This window comes from Xenopus laevis, chromosome 5L, assembly GCF_017654675.1.
Source record: "Xenopus laevis strain J_2021 chromosome 5L, Xenopus_laevis_v10.1, whole genome shotgun sequence".
In the NCBI taxonomy this organism is placed as follows: domain Eukaryota; kingdom Metazoa; phylum Chordata; class Amphibia; order Anura; family Pipidae; genus Xenopus; species Xenopus laevis.
In genome coordinates this window covers 91,306,535-91,331,468 of record NC_054379.1, presented here as the reverse complement: position 1 = coordinate 91,331,468, position 24,934 = coordinate 91,306,535, and the positions used below count along the sequence as shown (strand labels likewise).

The 24,934-nt window shown below is 38.2% G+C and overlaps 2 protein-coding genes across 2 annotated transcripts; both read left to right on the top strand.

The window, feature by feature from the left end:
• Positions 1-1,016: 1,016 nt before the first annotated feature.
• On the top strand, positions 1,017-6,016 carry LOC108716173 (cytochrome P450 3A27-like). The gene is made up of 4 exons (XM_041563040.1): positions 1,017-1,148; positions 3,834-3,927; positions 4,918-4,970; positions 5,872-6,016. Exons 1-4 carry the CDS (start codon positions 1,078-1,080, stop codon positions 5,978-5,980), a joined length of 327 nt encoding a protein of 108 aa, XP_041418974.1. The 5' UTR covers positions 1,017-1,077; the 3' UTR covers positions 5,981-6,016.
• A 2,303-nt stretch (positions 6,017-8,319) lies between these two features.
• On the top strand, positions 8,320-9,703 carry LOC121393092 (cytochrome P450 3A30-like). The gene is made up of 2 exons (XM_041563756.1): positions 8,320-8,429; positions 9,381-9,703. The coding sequence occupies exons 1-2, from the start codon at positions 8,320-8,322 to the stop codon at positions 9,541-9,543; spliced, it is 273 nt and encodes a 90-aa protein (XP_041419690.1). The 3' UTR covers positions 9,544-9,703.
• The last annotated feature ends 15,231 nt before the right edge of the window (positions 9,704-24,934 follow it).

The following is a 24,934-nucleotide window of genomic DNA, read 5'->3' as shown; positions in this document are numbered from 1 at the left end:
CAAGTAAGCAATACTCAAAGTATAAAGACACTTGGTTGAGATGGCTACTGTTTAGAGATACAGATGAATACAAACACTTAATGGAGGCTTGATAGGGAAGGGAATATAATAACTGAGTCCCTAAAACTTTTTTGAGGGCTGGTCCCCTCATTATGAGTCACGATACCTCTGACACTAGGATACCATAGGTATAGAATTATACAGGTTGTGTTAAGTGTTCAGTTTACTGTTATACTTTACTGGTGATATCACCTATCTGTGAACGTATCTGTACTGTATTAATATGTTAAAACATCGTAAAATTTGACTACTTTGGATGTAGACCTCTTCCCCCCTTTTTTTCTTCTTTCTGTATCCCCCCTTTTTATTAAATTAATTAATTGTTTATTTTTTTCTTCTTCACAAATCAATAAAAATTATATTGCAAAAAAAAAAAGCTAAATAATTCAAAACCCACAAAGAGTAAAAAATTAAAATTGCCTCAGAACATCACTCACTGAATCATACTAAAAGTTAACTCCAAGGCGAAATTTAATTTAATTTCATTCATTTACATCATTAAAGCAAGTCAAGTTCTGTAAAGCAAAACCAGGAGACATTATCAAGGACAGGTATATCCTGGGGTAGTCATTGGGACTGGGGCAGATTGCAAATTAGGCCTTATTGTCTGACAGCAGTATACTGTATGCTGTGTTAAAAACAAATCTGTGGGTTTTTATTTATGAAGGAAAGTTGCCTGAGGATAATGCCCTTAAGCAAATGCATAACACAGTTAATGTGTCAGGCCTGGGATTCATAAAGAGCTCATTTAACACCCTGCTTGTGTGCCATTGTTTCAGAAACAGACACTGCTGCATTCTGATCAGGACCCATATGTCATTCATAATATATAGTGCATTTGTACAGTGTAAACAAATCTCACACAACTCCTTGTAATGTTAGAAACTTTGCACACTAAACTCCAGCCTACCACTGTGATCATGTGACTGCTTTAACTCACCCAGCAGCAGAGACACAGGGAAAACCACTTGCACAGAGAGGGGAGTTCATCGAGAAGCCTGGAAGTTCTCAGGCATCATGAATCTCATTCCTCACCTGTCAACAGGGACATGGATTCTCCTGGCTGCTCTTTTTCTGCTTATATTACTGTGAGTGTGAGGTTGTTTTACTAGTATATCAGTGTGCTGACTTCTTGCAGGGCTGTACTATTTTATATAGAGGCCTGAGGAGTATCATTTCCCTGATGTTATGGGTCTTACACCTGTGAGTGACTGACATGAAGTAACATAGGAACCAGTGTCTTATTTGTTATGTTTCTTCCCTGTCAATAACATTGGCAGTCAGTATTGTTCCTGCCGACCTAATAGGCACCAAAGCAATACACAGTAGTCTGGAATTTAAAGCAATGTATGGAGTCTTGCATGCCTGGAGTGTTTTTCTGTAGTTATAACAGAATCACAGAATAAAGGAGCTGAATAAATACATGTAAAATTACTTCTACATAAGCTTTAATGGAACTCAAATATCAGTCATATTTAACTAGTATAATAAGATGCAATCATTTTAATTGAAATTAAATTGTCTTTTTCATATAGTTTTCTAGTCTATTTAGAAAAGTCCGGTCAAACGGGTGGGTGTCCCGCGTGACTCTTCTCTGACTTATGACAGAAGGATTCCAAGCTCCAAATTATATTGCATGGGCTGCACCCCCTCAGGGCCGGCTGCACGTCCCGCGCCAGGGCCCGCCCCCCTCTAGTTACGTTACTGAAGTCGGAAGTACTATGCAAGCACATTCAAGGCAAACTGTGGAACACTGATTCGATGCTCAAGGAGAGAGACAAAAAAGGGAGTATATGGCGTCGCTCAATCTATTGGCAAACTTGTATTAATGGATGTGTCCTCCAAAATAAAGTGATCAACTAATTCATCATAATTGTACAAAATAGATTCTGTGAATTTGTGAGCGTCAAATTTGTGGTTATTGAGTAGAATAAATAAATTGAAAATCTTGTGAATTCATTGTGAATTAAAAACTATTAAAGTGCAAAGTACTTGTTGTGAACATTGAAACATGATTGAACCCATGACTTATGACTCCAAATGAGAAACATGGTAAAATATAACTTTTATTTACTCCTTAAAATTCATGGACTGTGAGAGGGAATTAATTGGTAAAACTTGAACATCACATGGTGCTAGTCTTTTCAGAAGTTGGCCCATCAAGTAAGTTAAAAGGAAAATAAAGACAGAAAAATAATTTGGTGTTCTTTTATTTTGATAACCCTGCAGCCAAAAGTTTAGTCCACTAAAATTGGCCAGATATTTATTAGTAAGGATTGCATTGTGCTGTTAATGTGGTCCTACCCCAATTGGTCTGTTTAGGCTTCCAATGTAAACCTATTTGTTGGCCCAGGCCAAAGCATTGTATCAGCCCAATATAATGTGAATTTGGCTGGCTGCCCGCGGCCCGCCCCTTGCTGCAAGCCTGCAACTGAAATCATTCAGCAGTGGCTGTGGCAGAAGTTATTCCAGAAAATGCGGGGGGGGGGGGCGGCACAGTAGCTGGGCCTAGGGGGGCAAGAAGGGTAAATCCGGCCCTGCTGGTCAGCCACTGTACAGTACGGTGTGCACAATTGTTTTAACTAACACTGTGTCCTCTCAGAGGCACCTAGAAGGTTTAGCCTATTCCCTAGACACTAAGCAAGCAACACCTTGTACTGACAGGTTGGCTGTGCGTGTGCGCATTAGGAATCCAAACCCCCACGTGGTAATTTTACCCTCCGTTCTCCCCCCTAATTTCTCATTCCCATTGCGGGCTACCGTTCCAGTCCTCTTTCCCCTATCCAGAACCACTAAAGACAAGCGGCGGAGCTACAGTGCCTGACGCACGTTTCGCCGATTATAGGCTTTTTCAAAGGCCTAAGGGACCTCCCTAGGGAAAGACATTTGGTTAGAAGGTGCGGCAAATATCTATTTCTTTCAAACTGTGGAACACCTTCACAAGTATACACCTATTGCAAGTAGATCCCTCTTAGAGGGTATTGCCGTCTATCTTGGTGATTTTCATCGCTCGCGCATGCGTGGTGACTTTGCTCTTATGCGTACGTGCTGGTAGAAAAGTGAATTAAGGGTAGGACTACACGGATGTTTTTGGTGCGACAAAACGCCGGTGACAAATCGCTTGTGGCCGAAATAAGGTAAGAAATCGATCCACGATACGTCTGCATCCGACATTGGTGTCGCGTAGGATCAACGCTGTGACTTCATCTGACATTTCTATCTCTTACCTTATTGCCGTTGCATGCGATTTGTCGCCGTCGTTTTGTTGCAGCGCATCGGATCACGCCAAAAACGTCTGTGTAGTCCTACCCTTAGACATAGGGAACACATTTTTTTTCAGTTTTTTTCTTCTTCGGTTTTTCAGGCTGTAATGCGCATCAACCCTTTTAAAGGAGAACTAAACCCCCCTTTAGCCAAACGTCCCCATTGCCCCCCCTCCCTGCCTCCCCCTGTAAAGTCTTAGCCCTGAATTGTGTCCCCTCTAGAAATACTGACTGCACAGCAGAGCTTACGGGCGCCATTTTCCGGCGCTTCGGTATTCTTCTCGCCCCTTTGGCAATTACCATTACTTTTGCCGTATGCGCAGTTGTCACTAAACGGAAGATTGCTCTAACTGCATGCGGCAAGACAGCACCGAAGATGGTGCACCTGAGCTCCACTGCGCTGACTCTGCATGTGTGGTCAGTAAGTGCCCCTTGTGCCATCACCCTTAGAAAACTAACCAAAAAGACTGCGATATTTCCAATAAATGGTAGTTTTTTTTTTTGTTCCAGCTATGGAATTTGGCCATATGGATTCTTTAAGAAAATGGGAATTCCTGGACCTACTCCGTTGCCATTCATAGGAACATTTCTGGAATTTAGGAAAGTGAGTAAATAGCCCCTGAATTACATTTGGCCTGAATAATGATTAATTTTCATATAGTGAGAATAATTGTGCACCGTCAGCCTTAATTCCAGTTTTTTCTTCACATGTTAAAAAAACAGGTTTTTAAATAACTATTGTATGACTGTATAACTATTTCTAAGAAATAATTAAAATGTATTAATCTAACTGTAAAAAAAAAACCTTAGGGATATGCTATCATGCATTATTTCATTATTATCTAACAGTTGGTTGACATAGAGGTTATAAGTAGCATTAGTGATGCATGCTGCATGGATTTCACAAAGTAGTTCCGTGTGGGTTTTAATGTAGGTCTCTGGCAAAAGACCCAGTGACAATGATGGCAGAGAGGCAGGTATCAGTTTTTAAATCACCAAAAGGGCAGGGTATGGAAGGTTACATCACAGGGGTGATGGAGTATGGTTGGTGATGTCACCAGTAGGTAGGGTTTCCTAGCTGGTACAATACCAGCTAAGGCCTGTGCTGGTATTATGAATTTACTGGCAATGTACTGCCAGTAAATTTGTAATAACTAGTCCTCCGCTCCCAGTCAGCCTCCGATCTGCCACCAGCCCTATCCCAGCTTCTCCTCTCTCCCACAGAAAATAAAAATACCATACCAGCTAAGGTCAAGTATGTTGCTAGTATAGATTTTGTATGCCATTTTCAAGAGTGCAATTCATTAAAAACGATTTCCTTTGTCTATTTAATAATAATTATTTCTTTGTACTTGATGGTAACTAAGATGAATGAATCCATATTAGTGGCAAAATAATCCTACTGGGTTTATGTAATGTCCAAATGGTTTTAGCAGACGAAAGGTGATCCAAATGACAAAAATATAAATTATCTGGAAAAACCCAGGTTCCAAGCATTCTGGATAATAGATCCTAAACATGTAATATACTTCTTTTAAAAATAAAATAAAAATATTTATTGTGCTTTTTTTTTTTACTGACCTTGCTTTTTCAGGGAATGGTACAGTTTGATGCAGAATGCTTTAAGAAATATGGGAAGATGTGGGGGTGAGTAAGAAACATGGTTTTAAAATGATCTTGACATACTCCAATGCAATATTGTCTTTAATAAACCATTTTGACTCAACACACACACAGGAAATTATACGGGTGATAAAGCATCCGCATAAAAACATTGGCAACCTTAAATACGTATCTTGGGAACTCCCACTTTTACACATATAGTACATATATGATTTTTTTTTTATTCTGGAACACTAGCAGATTTAGGAAAAAACTTAATACTTAAATGCTGCAATGGAATGATTGTAGTTTCATTGTGAAAGGTAATCCAAGATATTTGCACCCCAACCATTTCTTTAGGGGGGGAATTCACTAAAACTCTACTGTTTCAAATTTTTTTATTGAAACAAAGTCAACCTAACTTCCATCCACGAAATATGGATGTTTCCATTATTTGAAGCACTGTGCCTTCAGACTCCTAAAAATATTAAAATAAAATAGTAATATTTATACTTCAGTGTAGATCTATGCTAGCTTAGTTATCTTCAAGTTCTTATTATTAATTCAGAAAAAGCTAATTGATTAAACGAATTAACTATGGAAAATTGCATTGCCTTATTTCAAAGCTTTCTGGAAATTTGGTTTCACAATCCAATTACTGCATTATATAATGTTTAACCATTTAACTGCCAAGATTATGTTGCTAGCAAAATAAATCTACAGAGCACCAGCAGAAAAGATTCTTTGTTCTGTATGTCATACAAAAGAATAGTAAAAAGGCCAGGCAATTCTTTGCATTTATATTTTTAAAAGGGTTAATGTACAATAAAACTTTTTTGATTTTAATCAAAATATGCTTTAAACAGAATAGGACATTTTAGAATTAAGCTCAACAGAACACTGCTGCGATTTCTAATTTCCGTATTTGGACTTTGTTTATTTGTAGAACATATGATGGGAGAAATCCCGTACTTGCAATAATGGACCCTGCTATAATTAAAACTATTCTTGTGAAAGAGTGTTACACTAATTTCACAAACAGACGGGTAAGATGATTATGAATATAATGCTTGGGCGTATTACTAGACATTTTGTATGTGTAGGAGAACCCACTTTTTATGTCCGTGAAACACAAATGCCAGTTATAATAAGTAGGGATGCACCGAATCCACTTTTTTGGATTCGGCCGAACCCCCGAATCCTTCACGAAGGATTCGGCCGAATACCGAACCGAATCCGAACCCTAATTTGCATATGTAAATTAGGGGTGGGAAGGGGAAAACATTTTTTACTTCCTTGTTTTCTGACAAAAAGTCACGCAATTTCCCTCCCTGCCCCTAATTTGCATATGCAGATTAGGATTCGGATTCGGTTCGGCCGGGCAGAAGGATTCGGCCGAATCCGAATCCTGCGGAAAAAGGCCGAATCCTGGCCGAATCCCGAACCGAATCCTGGATTCGGTGCATCCCTAATAATAAGTTATATAAATCAAAATCTACTTTATTGTAGCATAAAAATATAACCAGTGAAAACAGAATCTAACAACATAGTAAAATATATTTTTTGTGAATGTGTTAGTATAAATACCATAGGGCTTGTCAAATTGTTGGGAAATGAGGAGAGCACTCAGCAAGCATATCAATGTGGTTTTCCTTTTATTAGCCGACTGAGTAGTCAGCTAATAGAAGGAAAACCACAGCATTGATATGCTTGCTGAGTGCTCTCCTCATTTCCCAATAATTTGATTTATATATATCAGGAGACTGATAACCTGATTGAGGAAAGTTGCGCTAGCGTTCATTTCTGCCTAGCGCAAATTCGCTAGAGGTCTTGTGCTCAGGTTAATTTGCATATGGTGGGAAATTTAAAGTTGAATGGACATATATGTTGCAGCAAATACATTACATTACACAAGTCCAGGGAACCTTAATATAGAAAATAGAGTTGTTATAATGCCCTACACATGAGTCCTCTGTATAGTTAATGTTCCATATGTTAGAAAATATATGGGGGAACCTGGTTACCCAAAAAAAATTTCAAGGACTTTTGCAGGCTATCACTGTGAAAAAGGGAAAAGATAGCAGCGTTTTTTTTCGAAACTTTTGTAAAAAACAGAAGATTTAGGAAGATCTATGCACTCCAATGCACTTCGCCTGGTCTGAGCTGGCAAAGGCAAATCTGGCGATTTGAGAGTAACGTTCAGTAAAATCTGCATTACATTGAATTTGTGGAGTTACGTCCATTCACCAGAGCAAATTGTCACCTGGCAATAGAGTGAGAAAGACCGCTAGCGTCTATCTCTTTCCCTAGCGAAGTGACACCTGTGCCCATTAGTAAATCGGCGATGTCCCTATGGGTGGTAATGCTAGCGAATTTACACTAGCGTTGGCCACTTCGCCCTTGAGTAAATCTGCCCAAAGTGAATAGTACTAGTAAACTCCTGAAATGCAAAAATATTTGGTGCAATTGTGGCTGTTTGCAATAAAGTTCATGTGCAGTTGCACATGTTGTTAATTTCTTAGCATATTAGTCTCAGTTGTCATACAGTTATACGAAGTATAGAATTTCATGATCAGGGCCAGAACTTGGGGAGGTAGAAAAGGCACATGCATAAAGCACAACAGTAGGGGCGGTAGGCATGTTCCTCTTCTGTCTACCTGCCCTTAGTCCAGGGACTTGTCTTCCCTGATTCCAGAAGATGTGAACAATAGGTTTAGATATACAGGGCAGATATACACTGGGAGACCTCACAACAATGAATTGTCACAGATTATATTTATTGTTGGTTATAGTGTGACACAACATCTTTTTGGAAATGTAAAAGGCCTTGTGGTGGGCAGCAATCCAACACGGTGTATACTTTAAAAAATATGCCAAATCTGTGTTTAAATCTCTGAACCCTGCATCTGAATGATCTCTTTAAAAGATTGTTATATAAATATATAAAATGCAGCTAAAAGGGTTGCTTTGGAGTTTATGCATTTACATTGAAACTGACATTACTGAAAGGGATCTTTTATATGGTCCACTTTAAGGCTAAATGGAAAAACAGAGTTAACTAATAACCCAATTCAATGTGTGTAGCTTTGACTGTCCTAAAACTGCACCTTTGCTGTTTGAAGAAACTGGAAGATGACACATTCAGTCAGATAATTGCCATTGGTCATCTGGATGTATATGTGTTGGACCATACTGAACTATTATACCGTGGATAATCACATTTGGGGATCAGTTAGATATCTGGCACCACAGACATATGTGGTCATATTAATCCACCCACTTTATGTAGTGCCACGGGAAAAATCCCTAAGTTCTCTGATATCCAGCATGTTTAGCTGATGTATGGCAGTATAGTACAAGAACAGTGTTGCAGTGATAACATTAAATTACAATAATGTATCTCTCAATGAACCAGATGTTCCAGATAATGAAAGATTACTCAGATATCCTTGTGAAAAACATTCAGCGTTATGTGGACAAAGATGAGCCATGTGCAACAAAGGAGTGAGTCATGTTTAATAACTTTCCATCATACATAAAGCATGTGTTCTATATTTAAAGGAGAAGGAAAGGCATCCAGCACTAAGTGATTGTATTGACCTGAAACCCCGGGCCTGTGCTCCTATCAGCAGAAAACTGCACCAGCCCGGGGTTATACTAGTGAGCACCACGGAGTGCTTCTTTTCTGTCTTCCGCTTTCCTCTCACGGCTGCGCATCCCCACAGTATGAAAAGCCAAACTTTAACTAAAATGTCGGCTATTTCGTTCAACTGCGTATGCGTCTGCCCACGGGAAATTTGAAGAAAGAAGAAGCCGGAAGAGGATCGTTCCGTGGTGCTCATCGGTATAACCCCGGGCCGGTGCAGTTTTCTGCTAATAGGAGTGCAGGCCCAGGGTTTCTGGTAAGTTAATACAATCACATGGGGGTGCCTAACATTTGTCACCCCAAGTGCAGGATGACTTTCCTTCTCCTTTAAAAATATCTAAAAATAAACGCCTACAGTGTAAAAAAGAAACAGATGCATTTCCACTGGAGCTTATAAATTCAAAGCCAACTGAAAAATAATTCTTAATTTTAGTTTTCATTAAAATGCCTATGCACTGCCATTTACACTGCCATCTTATTTACAGCAATGAGAATTACTTTAGATAGAAACTGCACCTGTGATGATAACAGAATTAGTAAAATAGCTGAAATTGTAAAGCAATCAAGTGTCCATGGAAAACCATGGGTTTCTGCCCCTCTGGAAAGACAAAAAGCCCTAGATGTGATTTAAAACACTAGTAAGCAATCCATGGCATTTCATGGTAATATCATGATAATATTCCCAGTGCATAGTTAATTCAAGTGATTTTGAAATATTTTACTTACTGAGCACAGATGTATACATGATTGGCCCTTTACATAAGTACCTGTAGCTGAAATTGACATTGTTATTTCTTTTGACTTTCTAGTGTGATTGGAGCATACAGCTTGGATGTCATGACCAGCACCTCATTCAGTGTGAATATCGACTCCCTTAACAAACCATCAGATCCTTTTGTTATTCACATGAAGAAGCTCTTGACATCTGGCTTGCTGAACCCATTGATAATCTTAGTGGGTAATTTGCTTTGAAATTTCCCAATCTCTTGCTTACTAAGACCAAGCAAAATTAATAGATACTGCACTGTTAAATTTCTATTTTAACTATGTTTCAATTCTCTATATGAAAATGGTAAGAGGATACATTTTCTATCAAAATAAATTTTAAAGTACGTCTATATATATATATATATATATATATATATATATATATATATATATATATATATATATACACACACACACCCACACCCACACCAATGTCTATATAAATATGTGTGTGTGTGTAAAAATGCAGAATATGTTCAGCAAGCCAGCAGCTGGGGAATCCTTATGTCAGTGTTCTTGCTGCCTTCAATTCTAGTGCAGGCAACAGGCATATAGTGGTTCCTTGTCTGGCAGCATTATGCCAGTGGGTCTCAGGGCCGAATTTAAGAACAGTGCAGCCTTTGCCCCCCCCCCTCGCATCCAGATTCGAACAGCTGTCAAAATCTCCTGCCCAGTGCTCTGTGAAGATGCAGCCTGGGCCTGGTGTGTCTTCTTCTGTGCTAAACCAACACACTCCCTCTTATCCCCATATAGTACTAGTAATCAACAGGCCTGAGTATTCTCTTATCCTACATCAAGTACCAGTATAGGAAATGTTATCCAGAAGGCTTGGGACCTTGGATAACGGATCTTTCCATAATTGGGATCTTCATACCATAAGTCTATTAGAAAATAATTTAAACATTAAATAAAACCAACAAACTGGGTTTTGCTTCCAATAAAGATTAATTATATCTTAGTTTGGATCAATTACAATGTACTGTTTTATTATTACAGAGAAAAAGCAAATATTTTTTTTTAAAAAATTGGATTTTTTGTTTATAATGGAATCTATGGGAGATGGCATTTTGTAATTTGGAGCTTTCTGGATAACGGGTTTCCGGATAACGGCTCCCATACCTGTATATACCTGTATACCAGAATATGATATACAGTATCTAGTATTGATAAGTCTACCCATACTTTTCTTGAAAACATTTTAGCACTTATCCGATTGACTTAAATTCACAAAGTGGAAGGCACTTCCCCAGCATACATTAACAAAACTCCAATCACAATGTATTGCATTAGTACATAACTATGCCTGGAATGATGGCAAATGTGGCATATAAATGAAGTGTATGTAACTATGGCTGCTGAATTTATGCAATCATTTAGTTCCACTTAAGGGAGAAGAAAAGGTTAAAATGAAGTAAGCTTTATCAGAAAGGTCTTTATAAATACACCAGTAAACCCTTAAAGTAATGCTGTTCTGAGTCCGCTGTCAAAAGAAACACCACATTTCTTTCTTTCTATTGTGTACACATGGGCTTCTGTATCAGACTTCCTGTTTTCAGCTTAAACCTCCAGGGCACGGCATGAGCATGCTCAGTTTGCTCCTCTCCCCCTCCCTCCCTGCTGTAATATGAGCCCAGAGCTATGAGTGAGCAGGTAGAGACTCAGGCACCAGTTTGGGCCCGAAACATGTTGTGTCAGCTAGTCTAAAATAAATCACACTTTAGCAGTTATCTGCTTGTTCGAGTGCTCTCCTTACTACTACAGGAGAAAGAGCAGGGAGAGACTCCGGCACACCAAGCTAATATGGCAGCTGCTGTCCTAAACAGACATATAGAGCTGTTTACTCTGGAAAAGCATTCTACAGAATATCTTACATTCTATCTTACATTTTTCTATCTTACATTATTGTGGGTAATCTATTGGCAATAATATCAATTGAAAAGATCCATTGAAAAGTCAAAAAGAATAATCAATTTTTAGGAGTAAACATAATATAAAATCATCCCTGGTCCTACACACTAATATATAAATACACAAATCAAACGTCTTTTTTGTTCAATTCCTGTTCTCTTAAAGAAGTGTGTGAAAAATATTTTTATTGTCTTTTCAGTGATTTTTCCATTCCTTAGGCCCGTTCTTGAGCGCCTGAATTTTGACTCTGTTCCAAAAGATTTCACTCAGTTTTTTTTTTTTTTTTGCAACTTTTATTAAGTTTTCAAATAAGCAGAGAAAATAAAATAAAAAAGGGGGTACAGAAAAGAAAAAAAAGAGGGGGGGGAAAGTACATACAATTCAGAGTTACAATCTGCAATGCAAAATATAGGCCAAAATATTGTCATACATGAAGGCAGTAAAAGGGTGAACAGGGTTAGGGGTAAGACAGAGGGTGGGAAACCCACACTTTATACTGAGGTTCGTTTATAAAAGTCGGACTCCTTAAAGGAGAGCCATCGCAACCACTTTGCAGCATAAACATCAGAAGTATCAGACAAATAAAGAGAGAGCTCCTCAAATTTATGCAATTCTTCCACTTTTAAGTACCAGTCACGGATTGTCGGAGCTAAGATTTGTTTCCATTTTAAAGGAATTAACAGTTTAGCAGCATTAAGTAAATGTGGTTCAATTGTGGAAGTAAAGGTACCAAGAGATTTATCCATGTGAAACAACAGGACGTAAGTCGGGTCATCTGGGATGTCGAAATGCAAGATTTCGCGTATAGCTTGTCTCACATCATTCCAGAAAGGCGTAACAGATGGGCATGACCAGAAGATATGTAATAGGGAACCCTCCTCTGTACCACATCTCCAACACCTGTCACTAGTATTATGGTAAATACGTTTCAGCCTGGTCGGGGTAAAGTACCAGAGTGACATTATTTTGTAATTGGTTTCCTGTATTCTACAACATCTGGTACTCTTAAATAATTTGGACATGATAGCACTGAGCTGTTTTTCCGAAAAGTGTACATTGAGATCAGAGGCCCATGAGTCAACAAATGAAGGGGTAGTAGAAGCTGTAGAGTGGCGTAAGGTTTTATAAATTCCCGAAATTATATGCATGGGAGAGAGTTCCATTGAACACAGAGACTCAAAAGGAGTTTGATCTCTGCCCAATACGGTAATGCCACCCAGGGAATGGAAGAAATGTTTAATTTGAGCAAATTTCAAATGATCCATTTTCGAGAAAGGTTTGACAGCGTGAAACTTTTCTTTATCTATGAAGTCACCCTTATCTAGAAAATGAAACAATTGCAAATTGTCTTCTATCAGCCAATGCGAAAAATATTGATGGTGTTGTCCCAATGGAAATGCCGGGTTATTGATGATCGGCATAAGTGGAGAAGGGTATTGTGTCAATTTAAATTTTTGGCGGCATTTGTCCCATATCGACAAAGTATGGGAAAGTAAAGGGTGATCAGTAAACCGAATACGTCTGTGTCTAGTATCTAGCCATGGCAAATGAAGAAGGTAACTGTATGTTGCCTGTTGTTCTATCTCAACCCATAGTTTGGAATCTGTGTGATGTGACCAGTCAACAATTCGACCCAATACTGCTGCATAGTAGTAAAGTTTACAATCAGGAAGAGATACTCCTCCTTTTTCTCTAGCCATAACAAGGGTTTTATAGCTCAGTCTACTCTTTTTATTCTGCCATATGTATTTGGTAATAGTGGTTTGCAGAGCGTCTAACATATGGTCCTGCACCGGTAAAGGGAGAGTTTGGAAGAGGTACAGAATGCGAGGAACAATATTCATTTTGATAACATTCATTCGACCAAACCAAGAAAGTGGTTTATCAAACCAAGAGTCGAGGTTTTTAGTAATAGTTGTCAAAAGATCTTTAAGGTTTCTCATCATCCATTCGTCATAGTCCTTGGTGATTTTAAGGCCTAAATATGTAATATACTGTTGGGACCATCTATATGGAAAGTTCTGTGATAAGGCTTGTATAGTTCTAGCGGATAAGGATATATTTAATGCCATAGACTTAGAAAAATTTATTTTAAAGTTACTAAAATAGCCATATTGCGTAAATAATCGGTTTAATACTGGGATAGAGATTATAGGTCGTGTAATAAAAAAAAGAAGGTCATCGGCGTATGCCGCAATTTTATGGTGTAGTTTATTGACAGTCACACCATTAATGTCAGGGTGCAGGCGAACATGACAGAGGAAAGGCTCCAGAGCCATGATAAATAGAGTAGGGGATAAGGGGCATCCTTGTCTGGTGCCATTGCATATATTAATGTAGTTAGACATCTGACAGTTGACGCGTACTCTGACGATTGGATTATCATATAGAGCGTGTATCCAATTTCAAGTTTTCGGACCAAAACCAATATACTTCAAACAGGTAAACAGGTACGTCCAATTGACACGGTCAAAGGCCTTTTCCGCATCTGTGGAAAGTAACATCAGTGGTAATTTGTGAATTTTCGACCAATGTAAGATATTTATCAGTTTGTTAGTGTTGTCGCGGCCTTCTCTACCTCTCACAAAACCAACCTGTTCCGGATTTATTATTTTATGAAGAATGTTATTCAGCCTAATTGCAATAATTTTCGCTAAGAGTTTAACATCACCGTTCAATAAGGATATAGGCCTATAGCTGCTCGGGTCATGTTGATTCTTGCCAGGTTTCAATAGAAGGCTAATGTGCGCCTCTAGTGATTGTTTATGAAAGTGGGACCCTTGTTGGATACTTTGAAAAGCTTTGAGTAGGTTAGGGAGAAGGCAATCTTTAAATGTTTTGTAGTATAAGATGGTAAGGCCATCTGGACCGGGTGCTTTCCCCACTGGTGTGTTTTGAAGGGCTGTCGTTAACTCATCTAAAGTCAAATCTGCATCTAAAATATCAGCTTCAGTGGAGGTGATTTGCCGCATTTTAGAGGATTGTAAGAAGTCGCGTAGGGAGTGGCCATATTCAGGCATATCATATACAGAATTATCCGGCAGTTGATAAAGATTCCTATAAAATAGTTCAAAGGTTTCTGCTATTGATTCTGGAGTATGTGTAAGAGCACCATTTACTTTTTTGATAGCAGGGATAAAGTTTTTAGTTTGTTTATGTTTTAAAACCCTAGCCAAGAGCCGACCACATTTGTCTCCATGTTCATAAAACCTATGTCTGGAAACAGTAATTGCTTTAAGGGTAAAAAAGTCAAAATGAGTTGAAAGGGCTTTTCTGGCTTCCGTTAATTGTGTAAGGGTGTTGTCACAGTGTGACCGCTTATGGGTTTGCTCTAATTGTTGTATTTTACAGATGAGATTGTTTCTAGTTCGCTCCTTGTCACGTTTTCGTTTGGCGCCATGTTTGATAAGGTGTCCCCGTATTACGCATTTGTGTGCCTCCCAACATGTTAGGGGTGAAACGTCAGGTGTGAGGTTCTCAGCAAAATAGTGTTGAAGCTGAGTTGATATGTCCTGACGTATTGTATCATCCGTCAAAAGTGATTCATTGAGACGCCAAGTACCTTGTTTGAGTGTGGGAATAGGTGTACGCAGAGTAAGAGTCACCATAGAATGATCTGACCATGTCCTAGTGAGGATGTTACCATCTAAGACATCACTGAGCGCCGCATGAGATAAAAAAATATAATCAATTCTAGAGTACGTGTTGTAACGATGAGAGTAAAACGAATAATCCCTTTCATTGGGATATAGAATGCGCCAGGGGTCAATTAGTTGAAGAGAATGCAGCGTTTGTTTGCAACGCGACAATTGACGGGGCACTATACTAGATTTGCCCTTAGAGCAGTCTAAGTGTGGATCCAGGGGTAAGTTGAAATCACCTCCCAGTACCAAGGTACCCTCTGTAAAGAGTGATAATGCGTCTCGTATTCGCGTGAGTTCCTGGTCTTGTTCGCTATTAGGTAAATATACGTTTGCGAATGTGTATCTCCGGCCCATGTATAAGCCCTTCACAAAGACATACCTTCCCAACGCATAACTCTTTCTATCAGTTACAGAAAATCCAAAGTTACTGGAAAAAGTAATTGCAACCCCGCGTGTTTTAGTAGGCTGAGGTCTACTGGTGAATAGTTCCGGGAAATGTTTGTTATTCCATTTAGGCACTGCATCTTCTTTAAAGTGAGTTTCCTGTATAAAAACGATGTTGGCTTTTTGTTTCTGAAGGTCAGAAGAAAGTAAAATCCGTTTTTGAGGGGAGTTGAGACCATTGGCATTAATGCTAACAATCTTAAAAGAACTTGTTGTACCTCGAGATGTGGTGCTTAAGGCAGGCATTTATTATCTCTCAAATGGGAGTAGTAAGAAAAGCAGGTGGGATAGACAAAAATGGAGAACAGAGGGAACAAAACAGAAAAGGGAATGGGGAATCAAAGTACGTCGCTACGAGGGGTAGGCTCAAGGCACTACTCCCGCAGGGTGGCTTGAGACGTAATAGCAGGGGGAACCAGGCTGTGGGTCTAGAGTTTGGCAAGAGATTAAAGGAGGGGGCTCCCGCTCCTCAACCTCAGGGTCAACCACTGAAATCTCGAACCCAGAGAAACATGCATAGAAATAACATCAAAATAAGCTAATACAGTGAATAATATAACAATAGCATGGAAACATTAGCCAAACGTGACATGCGTAAACCAGATTTTTTCTTTTTTTTTTCCCCCTTTTTTTTCCCTCTTCATTTCTCTACTTTTTTTTTTTATTTTATTTTTTTTATATTTTTTGTATTTTTTGTGTTTATTTTTTATTTTTTCCTTTTTTCTCCTTAGTCATCCGATATGGGCATATAATTAGAGGGGGAATCAGAGAGTAGGGAAGGATAAGTCAAAAAAAAAAAAAATAAATAAAAATTGTAGGGGTGGAGAAAGTAAGGCACTCTTAGGAGGGTTATAAACAGAAACTGGGGGCATGGAAGTTGCCTATGATAAAAGAAAAGTCCAGTGCAAGTATATATAGCAAGAAGTGTTAATTTCCAGCTGAAGCCACAGGGTGCAGATGTCTAGTTGCTTCAAAGGAGTTGTCCAAAAAAAAAAAAAAAATTAAATAAATAAAAGAGGGGGGGGGGGAAAGCAAGAACAACTCAGAGTCCCGTGATCAAAATTAATGCAAACCAAAGCCATAAGGTGTACAGTCTGTCCATATGTGATGGTGAGGCTGTGAGTAGCAACAAGTAGAACCCATCGTCAGACTTGAACCAAGAATGTGTAATCATCAAAAAACAGTAGAAATTGGGAAAACATCAACAAGAGGGACTCATGAAGTTTCAGACCATATATCAAGCGGCCTGTATGGGACATTACCAAAATGGGAAGTATCAAAGAGGTATAGCCGCAGAGTTATCGAGTAAGGAGGTGTAACGGCTGAGTAGGGTAAAAAACCAGCTTACCAACGGAAATGTAGCGGTGGTAGAAGTTGACCTCACATCTCCGAGGGCGCCGTAGGAATCGGTAAAGGTGCCATGGAGCCGTTATAGATGGCAGGGCAGGCAAGAGATGCATCTCCGATGGCGCTATGGCAAGCCGACGTACCATGGCCTCAGGTGGGGTGGGGCGGCTCCTCTGTATCCGATCTTTTCTCGGCGGCAGTTGGTAATGCGCTCCGTTGATCCAGGTCGAGCGGGGGTCCGTCTGGATAGACATATCTTTGCCATTCTTGTGTATCCACATTCACTCAGTTATTTATGAATGCTGTTACAAGCTTCCAGGAGAAGAGAAAAAAAGGAGATCACTCGGTGAGAGTAATAATTAATCTGTTATTGTGCTTCCAAAAAAATATCTCTCTCGCTCTCTTTATCTATCTATCTATACATATATTTGTCCTATAACCTTTAAGAACCAGCAGAGATATGTGTTTTTTTTTTTTTTGCACTTTGTGTTCTCTCTATGTTTATGGGGATTTCCTAGGGTGTTATTTTGTCTGCAGGACAACCTAACCTTTTAAAAGCCTCTAAATACCTAAAAATAATATTGCTCATAATACAGGGACATATGTCATAAAGATATTTATTTAGATATATGAGGAATATATAAATTGGAAAGCCTCATAAAACCACATAAATTCCAAAATCTTTATGTCAAAAACTCCCAGGAATACACTAACAGATGTTCAAAGCACTGTTTTCAAACGCCACAAATTCCACTAATAGGTTTGCCCCAGTAAAACCGTATATTTTTGGAAGGTACACATTTTCTCAAGCACAAAATGGGTTGATTTTCTCTACACTTATCAATTTTTATATATTAATTCTGAAAATTATAAAAATCACATGCATGTGGTCCGCCAGTTGGACAGCCCTGTTCCAAAACAGTTTATTGTCCCGTATGCATAGATATAATGCACACTATATTTGGGGCAAAAACAAGTATTTAAGCACTATACAAATGTAATAAGTGTTGCAATAGTTTGCTCTGCTGCTTTGCACCACTGGGGTCATGGGTTTGAGTCCAGTGAGGGCAACAAGAGTTTCTTCCCATGTCTGTGTGGGGTTTCTAGGTTCTGCAGTTTTCACAAATTAACAAAAAACCTAATAGGGACATGTTTGCATGGATTTCACTCATCCTTGAAGATGACACTACTCAGTGGGTTATATTTCCACACCACAAATTCTAATTGTGCTCAAAACGTCAAGTAAAGATATTCTTATTCTTCATATGAGTGTGTGTTGGTATAAAAAGTTTGCTTGTGTTTGACACTTGTGTGCACAGGCAGGCAGTCTGAAGAGGCACAGGAAGTACATGCAATAGCAGACAGGGGCCTGCACTTTTCCGGCCTCCCTGCTTGTTGGTTAGGGGCTGTAGAACTATTGGGGAACAAAAGAGCAGTTTTAAAACTACAGACCTCCAAGGATTGCAGCAGGGTTAAAGGGGAACTAAAGCTTAACTAAAGAAGTAGGCTAGAAATGTTGCACATTATGTTTAGCAGTAAAGGTATGTGTCTGCAAAGATGCCCCAGTAGCTCCCCATCTTTTTTTCTGTTGATTCTTTGCACATGCTCTGTGCTGATGTCACTTACTGAGCTTAGGGACCGAATCAAAATATATAGTATATAATACATAGAATATAAATGTCACAACATAAGGCTGATTAGTAATTAATAAAGATAATTACTACATGGTAGCACAGAAACCAGTGCAACTAGCATGATAATTTAATAATTAGCTCTGTAGCATCAGTTTGTATTACAGGTCAACCTCATTTTCTGCTTGATATTTTGCAACAATCCCTTAGCTCAGCTTCTCAAGAGCTGCTCACAGCCCACTGAGCATGTGAGTGTCGCAGACACATTCCAAGATGGTGACCCACTGTGACAAGTTTTAAGTCCTAGATCATTGTTGCTATTGAGAAGCTAAAACATTAGGCTGCTGCAATAAGTTCAGTATATAGAATATGGCATTTTTAGCCATATTCATTTTTAGGGTTTAGTTCTCCTTTAAAGGAGAAGGAAAGGTTAAAACTAATTGAGCTTTATCAGAAAGGTCTATATATAAATACACAAGTAAACCCTCAAAGTAATGTTGTTTTGAATTTAGGCAGGAAGTGATGTCACAGCAAGCTAATATGGCAGCTGCTATCCTAAACAAACAGAGACAGTGTATAGAGCTGTTTACTCAGGTATGGAAAAGCATTCTAAAGAATAAAAATGGCATTCTAGCTTGCACTGTTGCGGCTAATCTATTGGCAATAAACTGCCTTGGTAACTTTTCTTGTCTTTTAAAAAATTCAGTTAACAAAAACATCTGACTTACTTACATTCCCTAGTAAAAGGCAGATTTTAACAATCCAGTTGATCTTCAGACAGAGCAGGCAAAGCAATAGCAGATAAGAAAGACTGGATACCATAACAATTCTACAACCGAGCATAGTACTTAGTGAAATTGTCTGCTATATGAGCTGGATTGGCAAATATTTTACCCTTTGGGGTTTTAATGCTAAGAATCCTAGACCTTTCAATTTAGATGACAGCAGTAATTGTTGATGGTTGCTTTGTAATCATCAACTGAAAAGCAACTTGCTCTAAATTAATTACATTTACTTTTGAGTAACTCAACCTTTTGGGAGCATGCCTGTGTAGATTAACATTTGAGTTCTGCCAGTTCACCAATTAAATGGTTGTTAAAGGGTTTGTCACCTTTGAATTAACTTTTAGGGGCAGATTTTTCAAAATGTAAGTTTAGATTTTAATATTTCAATAAATAAAAACTCACCCATGTTCTACTCATTCCTATAGGATTTTTGGAAGCGTGTTTATCAAATGGTGAGTTCTCACGTTAACCCATTGGTAAATAATAATAAAAAAAAAAAAATATATATATATATATATATATAAAAATATATATATCTATATAACAAACAAGGGAAAGTTGTGCTCACCACTAATTTTTAAAAACATTAGGCGGGGGTGCAATGAGGCTGTGACCAAAAATTCAATATAGACAAATGCAAGAGGTCCTCTGCACTCAACCCAATATCAATATATTTAAGACAGAGACATTTTGTGCATACAGCTACTAAAAAATGCCTTACCCTTTAAACAAAACAGGGATTGTTTGTCCATATACAGGTATTGCAATATATTTAAGCTGGCCAACTACGTCAAAGTCATCCCATATCTGGCCAGTCCTATGCTCAATTTTCATCTGATTCATTAAGAATTCTATTGCTTCATTATACATTTTACAAACGGACCTGCAACTTACTAGCTGCTTTCAAAGTAAAACTCCAAAACTTGGCTGCCCTTTTATTAGACACCAGTGGGATCACCTGGGAATGGTGGGAGCTACAACAAAGTTTTAGAAAAACAACCTCACTCACAGGTCTTGTGAAAAATTATATATATATATATATATATATATATATATATATATATATGTATAGATATATGTATATGTATATATATATATATATTTTGATGAAATATCTGTAAAATCACATAAAAATTTCCACTTTCTTATCTCCCACATAGCATTAGGTACCAAGATAATACATCCTAAATATGAATGGCAGGGGTCTATTGAACAGTTTGATGCCCCATATGCATAGATTTACCAAACGATGTGGTGTATATATAGCAGACAAAATTTCCATGGGCAAAAACAAGTAACAAAAAACAGGAATCCAATAAAATCACTAAAAATCCAATAAAACCACTAAAAGCAACAAACTTTTTTTTCACCTAGTGTAATCAGCAATCAGAATAACAGTTTGAATATTTTGGCTTGCCAAATAGGTTTCACGGGAAGAAACATGTGAACACATACACAGAGCTGAAAATGTAATTAAATGGTTATAAATGCAATAAATTGGCTAAAAATGCACCAAAATCACCAAAACTGTAATATAAACACCGAAATAACAAGGTATTGCACAGTGTGGTTAGCAAATACATTGCAATGTCAAAAAAAAAACAGCGAGTAAAGTTGGCCATAGATGTTTAAAAGATCAGATCCAGATCGTGAGACCACGATCTTCTCAGAACGATCGTACGATCGTATGAATTTACCATCAACTAAAAAGACCAATTTGCCAGTGAAACAAAGGGGAGCTGCCTGCTTGGCCCTGCAAACATAGATAGATTGCACTGGAACCGACAAAGATTTTTTGACCGATCAATTTCCTGACAGATGTCGGCCGAAAAATCGTAAGATGTACGATCGTTCGAATCCCACTAACCGCACGATAATTTCGAAGGATTGGTCGGACTTCCCTAAAATCGGTCGTTCAGCGTGTGTGAGTGCTGTATGTGTGAAACCCTCCAATATCCCAAACGTGTGTGTAAGTGTAAATGTAAGTGTGTATTAGTGTAAAAAGTGTGTGTGTTTGTAAAAATAAACTTGGGTATAGGCTCCAAAATTTCAGATGATGTCTGACGAAAAATCGTTAGATGCACGATCGTTTTTTTTTTTCAAGTGCTCAGGTGCAAAGTCCGGAACTAGTGTCTGCAACAGAGCCGGGATTTCTGTGGCGAGATCTGAAATAGAGTTCAGAAGGCCTCTGATGCATATATTGTTTCACCTCAATCGTTTTTTTTCGGCGTCTTTGGATTGTCTTTTTCAAAATGTCGGTCCATCGGCCCACTTTGATCTCTGCCTTGAACTGTTTAGTAAAGGATTCCAATTGTAACAGGGCTTTAAACTTGCTCAATAAGACCAATTTTGGCTTTATCAGAGTCTGTCATCTTGGGACTGGAAGGCTGAGTGCATCTTTTTGAAAAGTAAGTTGGAAGCGTGCTCTGGTTTTGTTTCTTTCACTGTTGGACATTGTTACCTCCTTGGGAAGGAAACAATTGCTACCTCTTTTTTTTCAGTGCATCATTATCAAAATAACTAGTAGGATAACATAGGTGGAACTGTAGATGTAAAGTGAGTCTCTTGTAGACATAAGAAATGTATCTAGTTTTAGCCTAAATTGATGCTAGCCTCTTTTGTGGGGAATTCAGCAGTTCAGTGTAAAAATAAAAACTGGGTATATAGTTCAGTTCTGACTCTTATTTTAGATAATCACTCCAACCTTTATAGATTGGGTAACTAACTCTATTGAAAACATTTTTTATTTTGCAAAGCCTATCTATTAATCAGTTAAGGTCCTCTCCTATTCATATTCCAGTCTCTTATTCAAATCAAGGTATGGTTGCTAAGGTAATTTGGACTCTAGCAACCAGATTGCTGAAACTGCAAAATGAAGATCTGCTGAATAAAAAGCTAAATAACTCAAAAACTGCAAATAATAAAAAATGAAAACTAATTGCAAATTGTCTCAGAATATCACTCTCTACTACACCATACTAAAAGTTAACTCAAAAGCGAACAACCCCTTTAAAGTTGAATGAGGCAACATGGACCTTTACACACAGCAAAATCATTTAACTGCCAGATCAAAAGACCAAAGCAGATTTACTCATCACTACTTACTGCTCTATTTATACTGTAAGTTAAAAGCAAAAACATATTATTTGTCATTTGTTATTTTTCATTTGTTTATCAACAGGGACGTGTGGATTTTCTTAAGCTTATGGTGGATTCTAGGACGGAAGGAAATGATTTAAGCAATCAGCACAAAGGTATTGATGAATGAATACAACTTTAACTTTTAGACAGTTCTGGTAATAGTGCTTGACTTTTATAAGTTTTACATTGGTGAAGAACTTTAGTTTCAGGCTGTTGCATATGAAATGGCACAACAGTCCTGTGCAGGACAGCTATTATGCTAGAGTCTGGCAAACTGTGGCACTGCTGTCTCGGTATGAAAGTCATTTAGAGTGAGATGTGGGGTTAATCTTACTTTCTGTGAATATCTGGAAGCCTGAAGGTAAGTTAGGGTAAGATTTGTTGTGAACACTTATTTCCTATCCTAGACATTTTCAGGTATATAGCATGGTGACCTATATGACAATCATTTTATATGTTTATACCTTTCATATGAGGCAAAGGGTATCCTGACTAAATATTAGGAAAATCACTATTTGCAGTGTGTGTTTCAAACATTGAGGATTATATTTAAAAATAATAGCTATATTTATTCACATTTAATCATTTATCATGATTTCCCAACATGGTGGTACAACCATCACCTGCCAATAAAAAAATCATGCCTTCACAGTTGCACCTCCTCTCGTAGATCAGTACTCAAGATGTATCTGCTGCACCCAAGAACACAACCTCATTTTTAAGTCCAAAGTGAAAAACAAAAAAACCTGGCTTTGTTGCTTTGTTTGTAACTACAGTAGCTTAAGTCTGTATCTATGATGAATTTTTAATCCGTAGATTGGTAATTTAGGCTAAAATGTATTACATGTTTACCATTATTAATATGTCCCCTATTCTTTTTATCATAGCTCTGACAGATGAAGAAATAATGGTTTAGTCTGTTATATTTATAGTCGCTGGATATGAAACCACGAGTATAGCACTGTGTTACCTGTTTTATTGTCTTGCCATGCACCCTGATGTCCAGCAAAGATTGCATGAGGAGATAGTTTCATTCCTCCCTGACAAAGTAAGGCACTTTTGATGCTATATTCAGATCTTTTTTTGCAGCAACTCTGAAAAATATTTCATAGATAGATAGATAGATAGATAGATAGATGATAGATAGATAGATAGATAGATAGATAGATGTGGATGTATAAATATATGAAAAATAGTGTTCTACCTATTAAAATTGAGTCCCACAGCTTCCTTGAATTTTAAACAAGCCACAAACCTGTTAAATATGTTCTGTAGATATTTAAATGCATTTCCATCTCTTAATATTTTAACAGGGTGTCCTTTCTTTTCTTCATATTGCTACTAATAGCAGGTGTTATGCATAGCTCAGGTTTGTACCCAGCAGTGCTATGCACATTGTGCCATATTTTGGTATCTTCTGCAACGTGCAGGGCACAGCTGTAGCCCTCAATGCCATTGCTCTGTGCATGGTGAATCAAAGCAACTGAACATTTTAACTATATTGTACTGTTACTGTTCTGACATGTTACATTCCAAACTATGAATAGCACATTTAATCAACACTTCTTGGAGAAGAGGTTTCCTTTTCAGACCTCCAAAAATGGCATGCCCTGAAAGATGAGTAATACAAATGATGGGCACGCATCAGGGTCGGACTGGAGCTTTGGGGGCCCCCTGGGGCTGAAAAGCAAAGGACGTTCCTGGCAGTCACCGGGGGCCCCCTCCCAACCACCAAACTCCCGCTGCGCATGTGCAAACGTGTGAACAAAGCACCGCACTCATGCACTGAAGCCGATGCCCGCCGATGGGCCTGCTGATCAGGGAGCAGGTCTGGGCTGGTGAGGGCCGGATTGGGTTTTTTTTCCAGTGTTATGCAGGCTTAGTCCGACCCTGGCACACATATCTGCTGAAATACTGACATTCATACTAAATTCCCTGTGTTTCTCAAATCATGTATAATAGAAGTTCTTTTTACACACCGCTCAGTCACTTCGTGCAACAACTTGAATTAATACATTCTATAGAACTGTACGTTATTGCATCCTGAAGCCTGCTGTATTTATTCACAGGCCGAGAATCAGCCCAGTGTTTCCGTAGCCATAATGTAATTTGTTGTTCTGAAAACTTTGCCCTGCTGGAAAAGAAAGTTATACATTTTTAGGACATTCTTGCACAGCGTGGTTGTGGCACCACAACCTGCATTGTACCTCAAAGGGACTGCTGTAGTAGCTCATTTTATAATTTACAAGTTCTCTGGCAAATATGTGTAACTTCCACTGTGTTGCTGCTAACATTCTGGGTGTTATTTTCTAATATCTGGGTTTTTTTCTATTTTTTTTAATAAAGAAAGCTTAGCCAAACGCCCATTATTTCTCAGTAAAATAACTAGAAAAAGTCAGGTCGGGAAAAAACTCAATAAAATCCCAGTGCAGACTAAGTCATCTTCAAATTGGGATAGGGACATTTGCCATTGACTTATACTTGACTGTGACAGGTTTGAGATGCCATGTTTTTGGGTTTGAGCTATTTGCTGCATCGGAGTACAATACATTTTGAAAAAATCAAGTTTTTGCCCCAAAAAGCCAGACCAGAAACAATTTCATTTTAGTAAATAACCCCCTCTGTGTATCTTTTCTTTTGTATAAACTTTGAACAATACATATCAATAACGTTCTTGTGTTTTTCATAGGCCATT

What these genes read in the sequence shown, in the direction of transcription:
- LOC108716173 (XM_041563040.1), top strand. Translation starts at nt 1,078, where the DNA reads ATGAATCTCATTCCTCACCTGTCAACAGGGACATGGATTCTCCTGGCT. An exon ending in CTTTTTCTGCTTATATTACT is followed by an intron (nt 1,149 to 3,833) that starts GTGAGTGTGAGG and finishes TTTTTGTTCCAG; the next exon opens with CTATGGAATTTGGCCATATG. An exon ending in CATTTCTGGAATTTAGGAAA is followed by an intron (nt 3,928 to 4,917) that starts GTGAGTAAATAG and finishes TTGCTTTTTCAG; the next exon opens with GGAATGGTACAGTTTGATGC.
- LOC121393092 (XM_041563756.1), top strand. Translation starts at nt 8,320, where the DNA reads ATGTATCTCTCAATGAACCAGATGTTCCAGATAATGAAAGATTACTCA. An exon ending in GAGCCATGTGCAACAAAGGA is followed by an intron (nt 8,430 to 9,380) that starts GTGAGTCATGTT and finishes TTGACTTTCTAG; the next exon opens with TGTGATTGGAGCATACAGCT.